We start from the raw sequence: 14,015 nt of genomic DNA on the forward strand, positions 1-14,015 counted from the left end.
TTAACAGGTCATTTGGCAGGAAGAGGTAAATTAGTTGACGTACCAGTTTTTGATGATGAACTTCGTATCCTGACTCATGTCGGAACTCGGCATCCATCTTTACCTCAGAGATCTCCTCCGTCTTGATGTTCGTCAAGCCCGAACCTGCATTAATCCATAAGCATCGCACCGTAATTAAATTACACAGGGCGGTCAATTCATTTTATCTGTAAACAATAAGACTGTAACACAAAGGTTACCAAAACCTTCTTTCTAGGCCTGGAGTGAGAGGAAATAGATTAATGACTTTCTTCAAGGAAACTGACACCCTGTATTTAAACCCTTAACCCTTACCTATTTTAAACAAAAAGAAATTAAAGATTAAAGAAATCCAAAGTTAAAGCTTCTACTGCCTTTAAACACACACCTTTAATATATATATATATATATATATATAATATATCAATTGCCTTTAAATATATATACATATACATATATATACACACACACACACACACACACACACACACACACACACACACATATATTTTTCATGGGGAAAACCAGAAGTTAAATGCCAGCTGGGAGGTTAGCAAGGATGTGTTCCCAGAATATACTGGCTTGTTTTGGGGGCTTATTCATAGTTTAGTCTATTCTGTGTCTTTTCTCATGTGTTCTCATTCCTCCAGAAAAAATAATAAAAGTCTTTAAAAAATGAGCATTAATTACGTGGTAGAATCAATCTGCTACTTTAGGGCTTTGTTCCAACTACATATAAATTATGTTCGTGTACCTATGCAGCGAAGCATTGTAAAAATCCTATCATTTATTTAATTAAGTGACTTAGTTATAGATACAGAATGTAATCAGTTCATCTGCTGAATAAAGAGCTGCAGTACATAATTTTTGAAAATGTTTCTGTGGGGCTAACAGAATTTGAAACTTACTAACTCCTTCTCTACAAATTGCTATATGATTCCTTACACTAATGGTTATAATACATTTCATTTTTCAAATAATAATTTGAGGCTAAAAAACAAAATATAAAGCCAGTTTTAACACAAAACCTGAAAGCACAAAATATAAACATCAGTTCCCATACTGTAGCATTTAAAGATCAAGTGTCAGAAATTTAGGATGAGAAAGACTTAACAAAATCACATCCTCTACAGTTTTCCTACGGGGGTGGGGGGCAGGGGTGGGGGTGGGCGCCAAACCCCCCGCTCCTGAGTGGAAAAAAAAAATCTATACATTTACCTCCATTTCAAACAGCCCTGACTACAAGAATGATGTCCTTTCTTCCATTAAGCCTAAATCAGGTCCCCTACAGCAGCGACTCTTTGAGCCTGTGCAGCAGAACAAGCCAAAACCTCCCCCCTGTGTTACGGCCTTGAACAGATCAGACACTCCAGGAGAGGCATCATGTTCCCGATGGTTCTTGCTCAGGCTACATGTTACCAGGTCCTTCAGCTCCCATGGGACCTAATTTCTTGCTTTTTGTCTAGTCACTCTTACAGTCTTGTCCACCAGGGGCTGTGAGACTTGTCACACACCTTGTTGGAAATTAAACGCACAATGTCCACAAAATACCGTGTGCCAGTCTAACGGCACGGCTCATATAAAAAGAAAGGGAGGATAACTGGACAAGACCATGGACACCCGTGCTGGTTGCGAGAGATACCTGATTCCTTGTCAAACTGTTCACAAAGCTTCCATTTAATAACTCATCCGAAAACAGATCCAAGACCAATGTCAATCTACCCCTGGCCTGTAGGCTGTCACCCTATCTTCTCTCCTCTTGATCAGAATTAGTCTTCTATCTTCCCAGACATCCACGATTATGGAGAGCAGTTCCAGGATTTCACCCCTAAGTTCTCCTAGCCTACAATTTGTCTGGGTCACAAGGACTTGGATGTGGGTACAGAGGTGTTGTAGATTTAAAATAGACCCACAGGGGGCGCCTGGGTGGCTCAGTAGGTTAAGCGTCCAACTTCAGCTCAGGTCATGATCTCACGGGTCCGGAGTTCGAGCTCCGCATCAGGCTGTGCTGACAGCTCCGAGCCTGGAGCCTGCTTTGGATTCTGTGTCCCCCTCTGCCCCTCCCCCACTTGTGCTCTGTCTCTCTCAAAAATAAATAAAAACATTTAAAACAGACCCACAGATCTGTTAATACTCCCCCTTTCCCGAGGTGGGACTTAATTCCTTTCCCCTCAGTGTGGACTAGATGGAGTTCCTTGCTTCTAATGAATAGAAAATAGAGAAAGTGATCCTGGATGAGTTCTGAGTCTAGGTCAAAAAAAAAAAAAAAAAAAAAGGGCAATGCAGCTTCCTTCTTGTTCTCTTTCTTGGATCACTTGGTCTGGGAAAGCCAGCAGCCATGTGAGTGCACCATCCTGGAAACAGACCCACCAGGGTCAAGATTCAAGTCTTCAGATGGTTGCAGCTTTGGACCATGTTCTGATTGCAACCTCATGAGAAACTCTGAGCCAGAGGCACCCAGCTAACCCATGCCTGAAATCCTGAGCATTGCAGTAACTGTAAGAAACGAAATGCTTGTTGTTTTAAGTTGCTAAGTTATGGAATTATTTATTTGTTACATTAGCAGATAACTACTACAAGGAACAAGTGCTTCCTTTTTTTGTCTTGATCTACCTTGGGCTTTAATTTCCTACTATCTTTGCTATAGACATAAAGGCAGAAGCACAAAGTAGGACAGTTTCCCTTTCTCTCTCATCTTTTGCTGGCGTCTTCTCAACCATCCCTTAACGCCTGGCCCTGTCCTGAGAGCTGCAGGGCTCTCTGTTCTCTATTTAAATTGCTTTAAAATTATTCCCATTTTCTCATGATTTTTCAACTCATTCTGACCTATAATCTTCCTGACACTATTTTTATCGGGCTGTGATGCTAATGCTCTGTTGTTTCTCCTAACAGAGAATATTTTTGCCTATATAATATAACAGCTGTATATTTTTATCTTTCTATAGCCCCTTTTAAATCTGAGATGCTGGTGTAACCACAGTGATTTCTTTATAGCCTACCCTTTTTCTGTCATCAGGATCTAGCAACGCAACAGTTAAAATTGTATTTCTGGGATTTCTTTAATGTTTATGTATTTATTTTCGAGAAACAGTGTGGGCATGCAAGTGGGGAAGGGACAGAGAGAGAGGGGAGAGACAGAATCCCAAGCAGGCTCCACACTCAGCATGGAGCCCGAGCTGGGGCTCGATCTCACAACTGTGACATCATGACCGGAGCTGAAATCAAGGGTCGGGCGCTTAACCGACTGAGCCACTCAGACGTCCCCTATATTTCTGAGATTTTAAAAAAAGTATCTTGAATAGTCTTTTTAAAAATTTAGCGGACCAGTTACTTAAAAAAATATGAGCTCTCCACTCAAAATTGTAAAAGCCCACATTATTTCCAAAAGAATACTGAAAATACTTTTGAGAGCCCCCCAAAATTTGAAATTCGTGTAACAAGTCAGAACAGATAATATAGTTCAACAGTTTGTGAGATTCTTGGCAGAAAGAGATCTTTCTAGGTCATTTTTTGTATCGCATGTACAATCACTTAGTGGAAAGACTGTCTATACACTAAGCAAATCTCACCACAAGGTAAGAAAAATTAATGTTTGCATACAGGCAAACATCATGGGTAACAAGCTCATACTACGTACGTGATTAAATATTAAGCGTAGATTTAAATACACCACAAGGACCTTGGCTTACAGGCTCGTCAGACAGTGTTTTCTCAGTTGTGTGGATTCCATTCTAAGCCCTGGTGTGGCTCCAGATGTCTACATCATAGTAAGTGAGCAGAATCTGTAGTTCACTTGAAGGGGGAAGGAGGCATGTCCCTCATGAAACCTGTCACATGGCTTGGGGTCAAGGACTTGGTCTCTTTCATGGGGACTGGAGAAGGGTGGTAATAAATTATAGTGGAAAGAGTAGCTTTCCTCCCCCTGTGGAGAGCCTGCTAAGTATTTTTCCTCTTTATTCTCGTCAAAAGGTGTAACTTGACCTTCAGAGTCCATTGTTCCCTGGAAATAAGCCAGGGGAGTAGCTGGAATGGCCACTCTGCCCAGAAATCTCCACTGCTACCACTGTTTCCCCTATTTGACATGATCCTACTTTCTGAAAGTTCCAGTGCCCTGGTTTTTCAGGTATGAAAGACAAAGAGAAGTCATGTTCCTCGGTCATGATTATACAAAAACCCTTTCTTTACTCGTTTCAGAGCGACAACAGCAATCATTCAACAGCGATGCCATCAACGGAATGACATGATAGGACAATCCTGGGAAGAGTCTCTAAGTCTGGAAAGTCTAAAGATATACTTTAGCACATTAGACTCAAGCATGCGGTCTCCTGAAGTGTGATGTTGGAAGAACCAGAACTAATGCTACGAACGTAGCGGGGAATTGGTCCAGATGCTTGGGAGACTCACTGTAAGCACAGAAATAGAGAGCATATGTATGTATGTCTTAATACAGATCCAGCAAATAGAGCTATTCATAAACTAGAATCTTCCTCACTTCGTATCTGATCGGTCTTTCTTGCCTATGGCCTTGTTTTATTTGGGAAACCCTAGCCTTACACAGTAGAAGAGAGCAGAACTGAGGCCATTCTCTCATCTTTGACTCCTTTCCCCCTTCTTTGCGAATGGATGAGACTCAAATCTTTCAAAACCTTTCTCCAAGTCGTCTTCCAGTACGTGCCCAGGTTAACACATCCCTTGGTGAGTGCCCCATCTGCTTACATCACAGATACCCTGGTTTATACTTTTACGGTGCTTTGGATTCCTCTGCCTTTCTAATTCCATCTCCTCTTTTAAATACGCAAACTGTGTTCCTTCTATTATACATCAAGCCCCTGAGAACGGGCACCTTCTCATTTCATTTCTTTCCACCCACCATAGCATTTAATGCACTGATCTTTGTGAAATATCAAAATGAGACACTGCTGTTACTGAAATATTGTTATAATAAAGACTTCAGATGGCTTCTTCCCTCTATAGAACACCTCTATTTTCTAGCTCTCCCCTTACAGCAGATTGTTTTGGGGAATGTACGGAAAAGTTACTTTCATGTTAGATTTTTTTAAAAGATGGGGGAAAAATATCAACTTGGGTGATTTTTTTGGTGTCATTCTCCCCACCTCTGCCCAAATTTCAATAAGAACATATTAGCCTAGAAGGCCCAATGCAGGAACTTTATAAAATTGGTTGAAAGAGTGCTTGTAATACACTTTTTATTCTTGTAGATGAAAAGCATCTCTTTCTTAAAAACAAAATAGAAAGTGCCATAAAAAAAGGCCCAAGGCAAATGACAGTCCTCAGCTGGTCTTGGTCACAGTTACAATGGAGCTGGCCCTCAGCCCTGAGCTCCACCACGGGCTGAGCAGAATGGGGATGTCAACTGGATGTCGACTGCTGGCTCCTTAAAATTCACCGGTGTGACAATGGCAATAAGGGAGACATTAGGAGAGCCAAAACGGTGTCTGACTTACTATAATGTAAGTTCTTCTGAAAAGCCCTGAAGGCAGAGATTCATAAAATCAATGAGATCAGCCGTCAAGATGTGTCACTCCACTGTCCCTGCTGCCCTGTTAACAACCACACAGAGGGCATGACAATGCCACAGGGCAGATTTGGAGTTCTCATCAATGACTGTGGTTGGGGACAGTGGTGGCCCGAGCCTGCACCGGCCATGAGACGGGCAGGTTCTGTTCTCGGCCTGTGACCAACTGTACTGGAAACAGGGACCTCCAAGGGTTAGCATCTCCGAACAAGGTGAATTCCCTGTTCCTTCATGATCCCACGGGGACATGATGAGGATGAGGAAGGAAATAAATACAAGAAGGTATGCACCGTTTGTGGAGTTAAATCTTTCTAGAGTATACAGATTGGTCAATTTAGTAACTACTGTCTTTGATCCACTGAAAACGATGGCTCCTGTGAGTTGGGCAGAGTTGTCCACAAAGTCAAAAACCAGGCTCGTGTGTGCTTCTGTTGTGGTGCGACATTATTTTGAAAACAGTCTGAGACAGAGGCTAAATACAGAAAAAAGGGTGAAGGTGCATTTCTTAACGCTTGGGAAACTATAAAAAATTTAAAAAAAAAGAAAGAAAAAAGTGTCTATTTTAGTATTAATGGCAATGTTAAGTGGTACGAAAAATAAAAGACTTCTACATAAAACTGTGCACACACATCCTTTCTGTCATTTTAGTTACTCATGGGGAATAAGTCCATACGACCCACAGAAGAGAAAATGCAAGTATTTCAGGGCTCTAGAGGTAGTCCCATCCTGGTATTTTTAGGAAGTCACATCGACTTGAGAAACCGACTAAAGTCTGAGCCCAATTCAGGCAGAAAAGGACCCATCTGCATACCAGACAAGAAAGGAAGGAGGAGATATTCATAGCTGACACCAAGTCACCACCAGACAGAAACTGCATCTCTGTTGGTTTCCATTTTTGAGGACAGAGAGGTCTATTTAATCTTCTCTACTTAAGGAGAAAAAAAAACAACAACAAAAAAACAAAAAAACAAACCCTAAGTTGGAAGGGCTGTTTTACTGTTTGAAAAGGGAAGCTCAGAAAAGAAAAAAACAGATTATTTAAATAGGAACTCGGAAGGTAAAGTGTAAGGGAAAGCAAGTCTGGCTTCCAAGGTCATTTCACATCCTCTCTCTCAGTATTTGCAGGTTAGAGAGGCCATTGATGAAGGAAGGGGACAGCGTCTGCTCAAGCGCACGATGCAGAGACATAGAAGTAACCGGGTTATACCTGGTCGGGTGGTCAGTCCTCGGTCGGCAGCAGGGCGGGCGTCGACAGGCTCAACTGGGCACAGGAAGCAAGAAACACGGAAAGCAAACAAGACAAATCAAGATGGTAAGTGGTGGCTCCTGAACACAGGGCAGGGCAAAGCATGTGAAATACACAAGTTATAAAAAAAGGAGCAGCTGGAAAAGAACCACAGTGAGTTAATCCTGGGTATCAAGGAACAGGGGAGGGGTACCACCTCAAAAGGCTTCTCGCTATTGATGGGCCAACCCTACTACTTAGTTTTCTCATAAAAGCACCCACCAGGACACATCAAAGAGGAGGGGCTGGGGAGCGTGGATTTACCTCTCATCAGGTTTAGAGATGGTTTCTTGGCTTTTGATTAGAAATAAAATACATTATACCCAGCCTGGCGGAAAATCTTAAAGATACCTCCTTTTACAACTGTCCGATCTTACCTTATTTTACGGTTAATTAACTACAAAAGGGCTCCATTGAATCCCCAGGGGAAATGCCAACGTGAATTTATCGGGAGAGAAAAGTTTCACCACATAATCTGCCATTTTAGTGAATCAAATTTGCTCCCAGTTTGGGGGTAAAAGAAGTAATCCGGAAAGTCAGTCTCTCTCTAATTTTAAAGGCTGGTTTCTCTTCTCATAGATGACATACAGCTGAAATGTGTGCGATGTGAGTATTTCCTTTCGTATTTCTCAACTTTCACTGTGTTTCCTTTGTGAGTATTCTGGGCCAGACCCAAAAAAACAGTGCAGGTGGGACAACGGTGCCCCACCACTGCTTATAATTAGCTGGTATTTCCAAAGTGCTTCTGATTCTCAGAAAAAAATAAAACAATTTTTTTTTAAATGTTTATTTATTTTTGAGAGACAGAGAGCGTGAGTGGGGGAGGGGCAGAGAGAGAGGGAGACACGGAATCCGAAGCAGGCTCCAGGCTCCTAGCTGTCAGCACAGAGCCTGACACGGGGCTCGAACTCAGGAACAGTGAGATCGTGACCTGAGCCGAAGTCGGCCGCTTAACTGATGGAGCCACTCAGGTGCCCCTTGATCCTCAGAAAATATTAACTTGAACTTAGACTGGTCTTTGAAGAAACCGGCAAAGGAGAGAAACCAAGGTTTAAGGATTAATAATTGAACAAGGGGCGAATGAAGCCAAGGGAGGGGAAAAGCCCCTTGGGTAAAACCTGGGAAATACAGGGTAAGAAGGGAAAGAAAGGTGGGCGACGTCCACGGGAAGATAACGTGTGCTCGACAGGATGGCTTTGGGATCAGCAATTTCAATGAGACCACACAGCTTACTGGTGCACACAGCCCAGGCATTCCAAGGTGGGATTACAAACCCAAATTGATTCTGAACGTCACATGTTGGCAGAACAGCGAGGGAGAAGAAAGTGGCAGCAAGTCAAGCCTTCAAAATATGAAAAAATCAGGTTGCTGAGAATTCTGAGACATTTGGATGAAACAAAAAGAGCAGCGTGGGCTGGTCCTTCATCATGCAGACCGGCAACATGGTGAAGGGGGAGATGGAGGTGTCTAAACCCAACGTTCACGATGGAAGCAACTGTGGGCGAATGACCCCTTCTGAGGCCATTTCTTCATATGTAAGCTAGCATCTTCTAACTGTAGTGAAATACCCCAAAAATGAAAAAGCTGGTTCAGAAACGCTCAAATATTACACGACTGCATTTATTGAATGTCCTGTTTATTATGGAGAAGGATGACTAACTTCTAGTACTTTACTGGTATGATAGATTAAAAGACATGCTTCCTTCTGCATTTGAATGATCCTTATCCATTTGAATGATAGAGTTGCTCTGTATTTCACTTTTTCCCCCATCTGCAACAGTATTCAGCAAGGGACTTTATTATTCCTTGTAAAATAGAGTTAACAGAGGGATTATTTCTTTTTTGAGAATTTCCTCAAGAAGCTCTAACAAGAGCTCCGACGGTTCTTCAGGTGAAGGTAACAGTGTGCCAAAGCACACTCACAGAGCGAAAAAGTATCTTTAAGTGGTGATCCCATTCATCAATGGCTAAATCATCGGAAACTGTATTTGACTCATGAGAGAAGCAGCAATTCATCTGTGGTTTAAACGCAGGCTGAAGAACTGGTGGTTGGTCCCAGGGTCCAGTGTCATGGCACCACTTGTCTACTCTGTGATCTTGGGAAGCCACATTCTCTCCTATTCTCAGTTCTGTTCTAAGTAAACAGGGTATCTCCAGGGCTCAAATGTGTACACATACGCGTAAGAACCTTACAAATGATAAAGCCCCATTCCCCAATTACTTAAAGAAATTGCTTTGATGCTTTGATGCTTAAGGAAAAAGCATCAAATGTATGTAGAGAAAAAGGTCTGAAAGATATTATTACCACCAAAAGCTATCATTAGTTATTTCTGGGTGAAAAGACTTTTTTTTTTACAAACTTCTCTGTCTTTTCTTCCCAATGTGTGTGTATTATTTGAAAACAGTAATAAAACCTTGTCTATTTTTTGGAAGATAAAACAATGAGTAGTTTTACAGACTTAAGCCCTCGTCTGCTTTCATGGCTTGAGACTGATTCAGTATGAATTAATATTCAAAAAATAAGTAACTCTTGTGTTCAGTGAGCAGACATCAATTTTTTTTAGAAGACATTTATGACACTGTTGCCCCAAATGAATACATATCAACAGGACAAAGTGGTGCGTTATTTCCCAGCCCAACATAAACACTTTCTAATTTTCCAAATGAACTATTACAGGTTGAACCTGAAAGTAATTTCAGTACAGTGTTCACGACATTTTACACTAGCTGTTTCATAACTTAAAAATAAGAAGGAGGTCATCTTAGAGAGTTTAGATAAACCTTAAGCAGAAATGCGTTATTCCCCTGCCTTCAGCAGCTCTGAGTCAAAACTTTCCCTAGGGCAGGGGAGAAACTGATCAAAATTCTGGGGCTTCTGAGTTTCTTCTCGTACCTCTTGTAACAGACCAATCCTGAGTTGGATGCTGCTTGAACATGTCACCAGGCCAAAGGTAATGGAGGAATCAGCAGGAAAATAGTGTTACACGTACAGAACACAGGTGTGAAAAGGACATTACTTAATTTCAAATTCACCATTTAAAGTGATTTGGTCATTGCCTCTCTATTACATGCATACGGTCTTACCAAAACCTGCTGTGCCTCTCTGGGAATATTATAGTATTTCGTGCATGCATTCTATACGAAGAGGCTGACCGGTGGCCACTTCTTGGCGGGCCTGTGCAGGCAGTTGTGGAAAAACACAAATGCCTTTAGCCAGATGACTTCACGGTCCGTAAGACCGAGGGTTTGATCAACAACAGCCTCACTTCAGTGTATCCAGTTAGGGTTCGTGGATCTGAAAAAAACCACAGAAAACCCCTCAACGAAAACTACAGCTGGTCAAAGAGCCTCAAATATTGGGAAACTGTGATATGCTTAGTTTTTCAATATAAATTAAAAGAATGCCTGGCTGCCTGACCCTCTCTCTGGACTGTTCTTAAAAAAAAGCAATAAACTGTAGGCGTTTGAAGCTGTGATGGTAAGGACTGCATGAACAACGAAAGGAAATCCTTTGAGAATTTTCGATGTTTGCCATGACTGTGTGTAAGCACCTGTCTGAGATGGTTACAAGGAATAAGGCCCTGGGGAGAGAGAGTAAAGGGAGATAGGGAGAGAGAAAGGGCAAGATTTTAGGACTGTGTCATGATATGGCTTGTTACAGTCATGCATTTTTAAGGATATACTGTTTGAGCCATAGGGTGATTCTCCCTAAGACCAGCTGGTAAAACCTCTCTGATAAGATCCTGGTTCTATAGGAGAGAAGGAAGGAAGGAAGGCAGGCAGGAAGGAAGGAAGGAAGGAAGGGAGGGAGGGAGGGGAGAAGAAGGGAGGGAAGGAAAGAAGGAAGGAAGGAAGGAAGGAAGGAAGGAAGGAAGGAAGGAAAGAAGGAAGGAAAGAAGGAAGGGAGGAAGGAAGGAAGGAAAGAAGGAAGGAAAGAAGGAAGGAAGGAAGGAAAGAAGGGAGGGAGGGAGGAAGGAAGGAAGGAAAGAAGGAAGGAAGGAAGGAAAGGAGGGAGGGAGGGAGGAAGGAAGGAAGGAAGGGAGGGAGGGAGGAAGGGGAATAGAAGGGAGGGAGGGAAGGAAGGAAGGGAGGAAGGAAGGAAGGAAGAAAGGAAGGAAGGAAGGAAGGGAGGAAGGAAGGAAGGAAAGAAGGAAGGGAGGGAGGGGAAAAGAAGGGAGGGAGGGAGGGGAGAAAGGGAGGGAAGGAAGGAAGGAAAGAAAGAAAGAAGGAAGGAAGGGAGGAAGGGAGGAAGGGAGGAAGGAAGGGAGGAAGGGAGGAAGGAAGGAAGGAAGGGAGGAAGGAAGGAAGGGAGGAAGGGAGGAAGGAAAGAAGGAAAGAAGGAAGGGAGGGAGGGGAAAAGAAGGGAGGGAGGGAGGGGAGAAGAAGGGAGGGAGGGAAGGAAGGAAGCAAGGAAGGAAGGAAGGAAGGAAAGAAGGGGAAAAGAAGGGAGGGAGGGAAGGAAGGAAAGAAGGAAGGGGGAGGGAGGGAGGGAGGGAAGGAAGGAAGGAAGGAAGGAAGGAAGGAAAGGAGGGAAGAGACAGAAAGGAAAGGAAGAAAGCAAGCAAGCAAGGAAGAGCAAGCTACACTAAACATTTACTGTGTTGCAGAATCTTAGCTAAGAGCTTTCTCTGCCATCTCTTTTAATGCTCATACCCTATCTCTGAATTAGGAATTATTGTCACCTTTGTTTGACAGACCAGGAACTAGCCAGAGAGGCTCTCTAACTCGCCCACAACACACAGCAGCACTGGAATTTAAACTCTGATCCACACCATTCAGGAATGTGGGGTAGCTACTATCCTGTGGGATGGTGGGGATGTGGGGCTGGTTTTGGTGGTCACCACGGCCACGGGGGAAGGGAGGACACTACTGGCTTCTAGCAGACGGGGACCAAGGATGCTAGACGCCGTGCACAGGGCAATCCCACACACACACAAAATAGCATCCTATACGATCTCCTAAATTCCTGCTGGACATTCATTTATCTATGATTATGTGAGTCCAGAACCTAACTCAGGTGAAACACAAAGCATTTTTTGCGCAATTCTTACTGCAATCTGGATACCCTTAAGAGCTCACCATTGGGCAAGACGAGGAAAGACTGCTTTATTTAGAGCCTTCTCAGGAGTTATTTACGGTGTTGGAAAATCATCCACTGTTGCTCACAAAGCCTGAATCATGGAATCAGCCCTTATATCAGTCTGCATTTGTATTTGTCACATCCATTCAGGACAAACATCTGATCATGCCATTATTTCTGTTAGTAGTCAAGCCTCAATACTTACATGGTGAAATACTTATGAATTACACCCATTATATTGATTTATCCTCTCCCCCCAAACATTGTCAGATCGTTTTTTTAAATTTCTTTCTTTCTTTCTTTCTTTCTTTCTTTCTTTCTTTCTTTCTTTCTTTCTTTATTTGGTCAGCTCGTTTTAAGATTCATTGTTAAGAAGGCTTTTCAAAATGCGATAAAAGCAGTGTTGGGTCTGGTAACAGTGAGAACCAGAACTCAAGCTCTGAGATCCTAAATATTATTGCCTTGTAACACTTTCATGTAAGATTTCACTATTTATCAGTAACACATCTTTATTTAACAAGAGTATCAGCTCTTCTGATGAGGCTTGGGCAATGTAACAGCTGTGTCCTGCCTGTCAAGGACCCAGAGGCATTCAAGGACTGAGCCCAAGGGGGCATCTTGGCAACACCCAAGGGACCACGGTGTGTGTATATGTGCAAAAGCAGAGACTGTCTCCTAGCACCAATGGCCACAGGCCACTCTCAGAGTCTACTTCTGAGCAGATGTGTTTGAACCCAAAATCTGTTGTTCCTAGTCTTCCAAAAACTGATCACTTTGGGGAAACCCAGTAGTGAATCTCATCTTCTTTCTTTGGATTATTTAGCAAGAGTTGCAGGGAGAATCACTACTTGCTTTCTAGCTTGGACCAAGGCTTCTTTCTTATTTGATTTGGGAGGATTGTCAAGGGGCAGAAGACCAGGCAAACAGTGGATATGCTGACAATGGCATCGAGGTTTGGATTGTAGGAAGTTGCTTCGGTAAAATAGTTCCTCTCTCTATTTCTACGCAAAAAGAACAACCGATATCCTTGCATTTTTCCCCCTAAACAGAATGGGTCAGTTTGGCTACTGTTTAAAAACTTTAATATAAGCAGAGTGTTTAACAGAATGCATGTAATTTTTAATGGAGGCCACATATATGCACATGAATACATACAAAGTCAAGATGAAATGCTTAGAGCATATAAAGGCAGATTTATTTACCTGTTGGTATTATTTATACTACTAATATGATCAATGTAAAGTTAAATTTACCTCATTAAAGATACCGAGAAAATATGATATTCACAGTAAGCAGTTAAGCTCTCAGTATCTGATAAAGTAAAGAGAAAAATCTGAAATTCAGGAAATGCAACACCTTTGAGAAAAATATGCACTATTTGGCTCTTCTAGATTGTGCTATGTGGGACCAAGATCATTGCATTTCACTGTATTCACTAAACTTGAAGGTTAACATAAACAGGGCTTGAGTGTCTTTTTCTCTGTTGTTAACTTTGTACAGTCTACATTTGTAAAGGATTTACGACATTTAAGAGAAATACCAAGTATTACATCAAACGTACACAGTAATTTCTGTAAATTAATTTTTACTCTGATCTAGCTTCCTTTGGCTTTCTAAACCTCTTTCTATAAAGTTTACCGTAAATAAATTATAATTTCTAGTTTCTATTATTTGTGTGTGTGTGTGTGTGGCCATAAAAATTCGGGTAGGCTTTGAAATAGGCTTTATCCTACTTTTCCAAAATCAATAAGTAATGGAAAGTATTAAATGGGAACATTTTATTTATAGAAACTATACATTTCAAAGATGTGAAACGGTCTTAGATTATGAGAAACCAATTCGAAATTCTTTACAAATTATAATTTTAGAATCACTGCAGATGAATAAATTCTCCAAAGCAGAGGGAATTTTTTAAGAAAAAAAAAAGTCTAATGTATAGATTTAAATTTTTTCATAAAAAGCTAGGAGGTGAACATAAATGACAAACATTTAACATTATTTGGTATAAAGGGAATTAAGATTGTAATTTTCTACTCAAGGAAGTTCATCAGACTTCAAATGTGGTACCTATTTCTCCCTGAATTAAACAACTCAAT

The 14,015-nt window shown here is 41.7% G+C and overlaps 1 protein-coding gene across 7 annotated transcripts in view; it reads right to left on the bottom strand.

Moving 5' to 3' along the window:
• APP (amyloid beta precursor protein) overlaps nucleotides 1-14,015 on the bottom strand; it is a 272,775-nt gene that overhangs the window by 12,840 nt on the left and 245,920 nt on the right. For 4 of the 7 annotated variants that reach the window (XM_047099054.1, XM_047099050.1, XM_047099052.1 and 1 more), the window contains 2 exons: nucleotides 6,762-6,815; nucleotides 44-144 (listed from right to left, as the gene is read on the bottom strand). In XM_047099054.1, the coding sequence (XP_046955010.1) occupies nucleotides 44-144; nucleotides 6,762-6,815 (155 nt within the window). The remainder of the gene's footprint in view (nucleotides 1-43; nucleotides 145-6,761; nucleotides 6,816-14,015) is intronic. The other 3 variants (XM_047099055.1, XM_047099051.1, XM_047099053.1) reach the window with 1 other exon arrangement.

Source organism: Lynx rufus, unplaced genomic scaffold, assembly GCF_022079265.1.
Source record: "Lynx rufus isolate CCGP_SWC_20201006 ecotype Redwood Valley unplaced genomic scaffold, mLynRuf1.p SCAF_5, whole genome shotgun sequence".
Taxonomy (NCBI): Eukaryota; Metazoa; Chordata; class Mammalia; order Carnivora; family Felidae; genus Lynx; species Lynx rufus.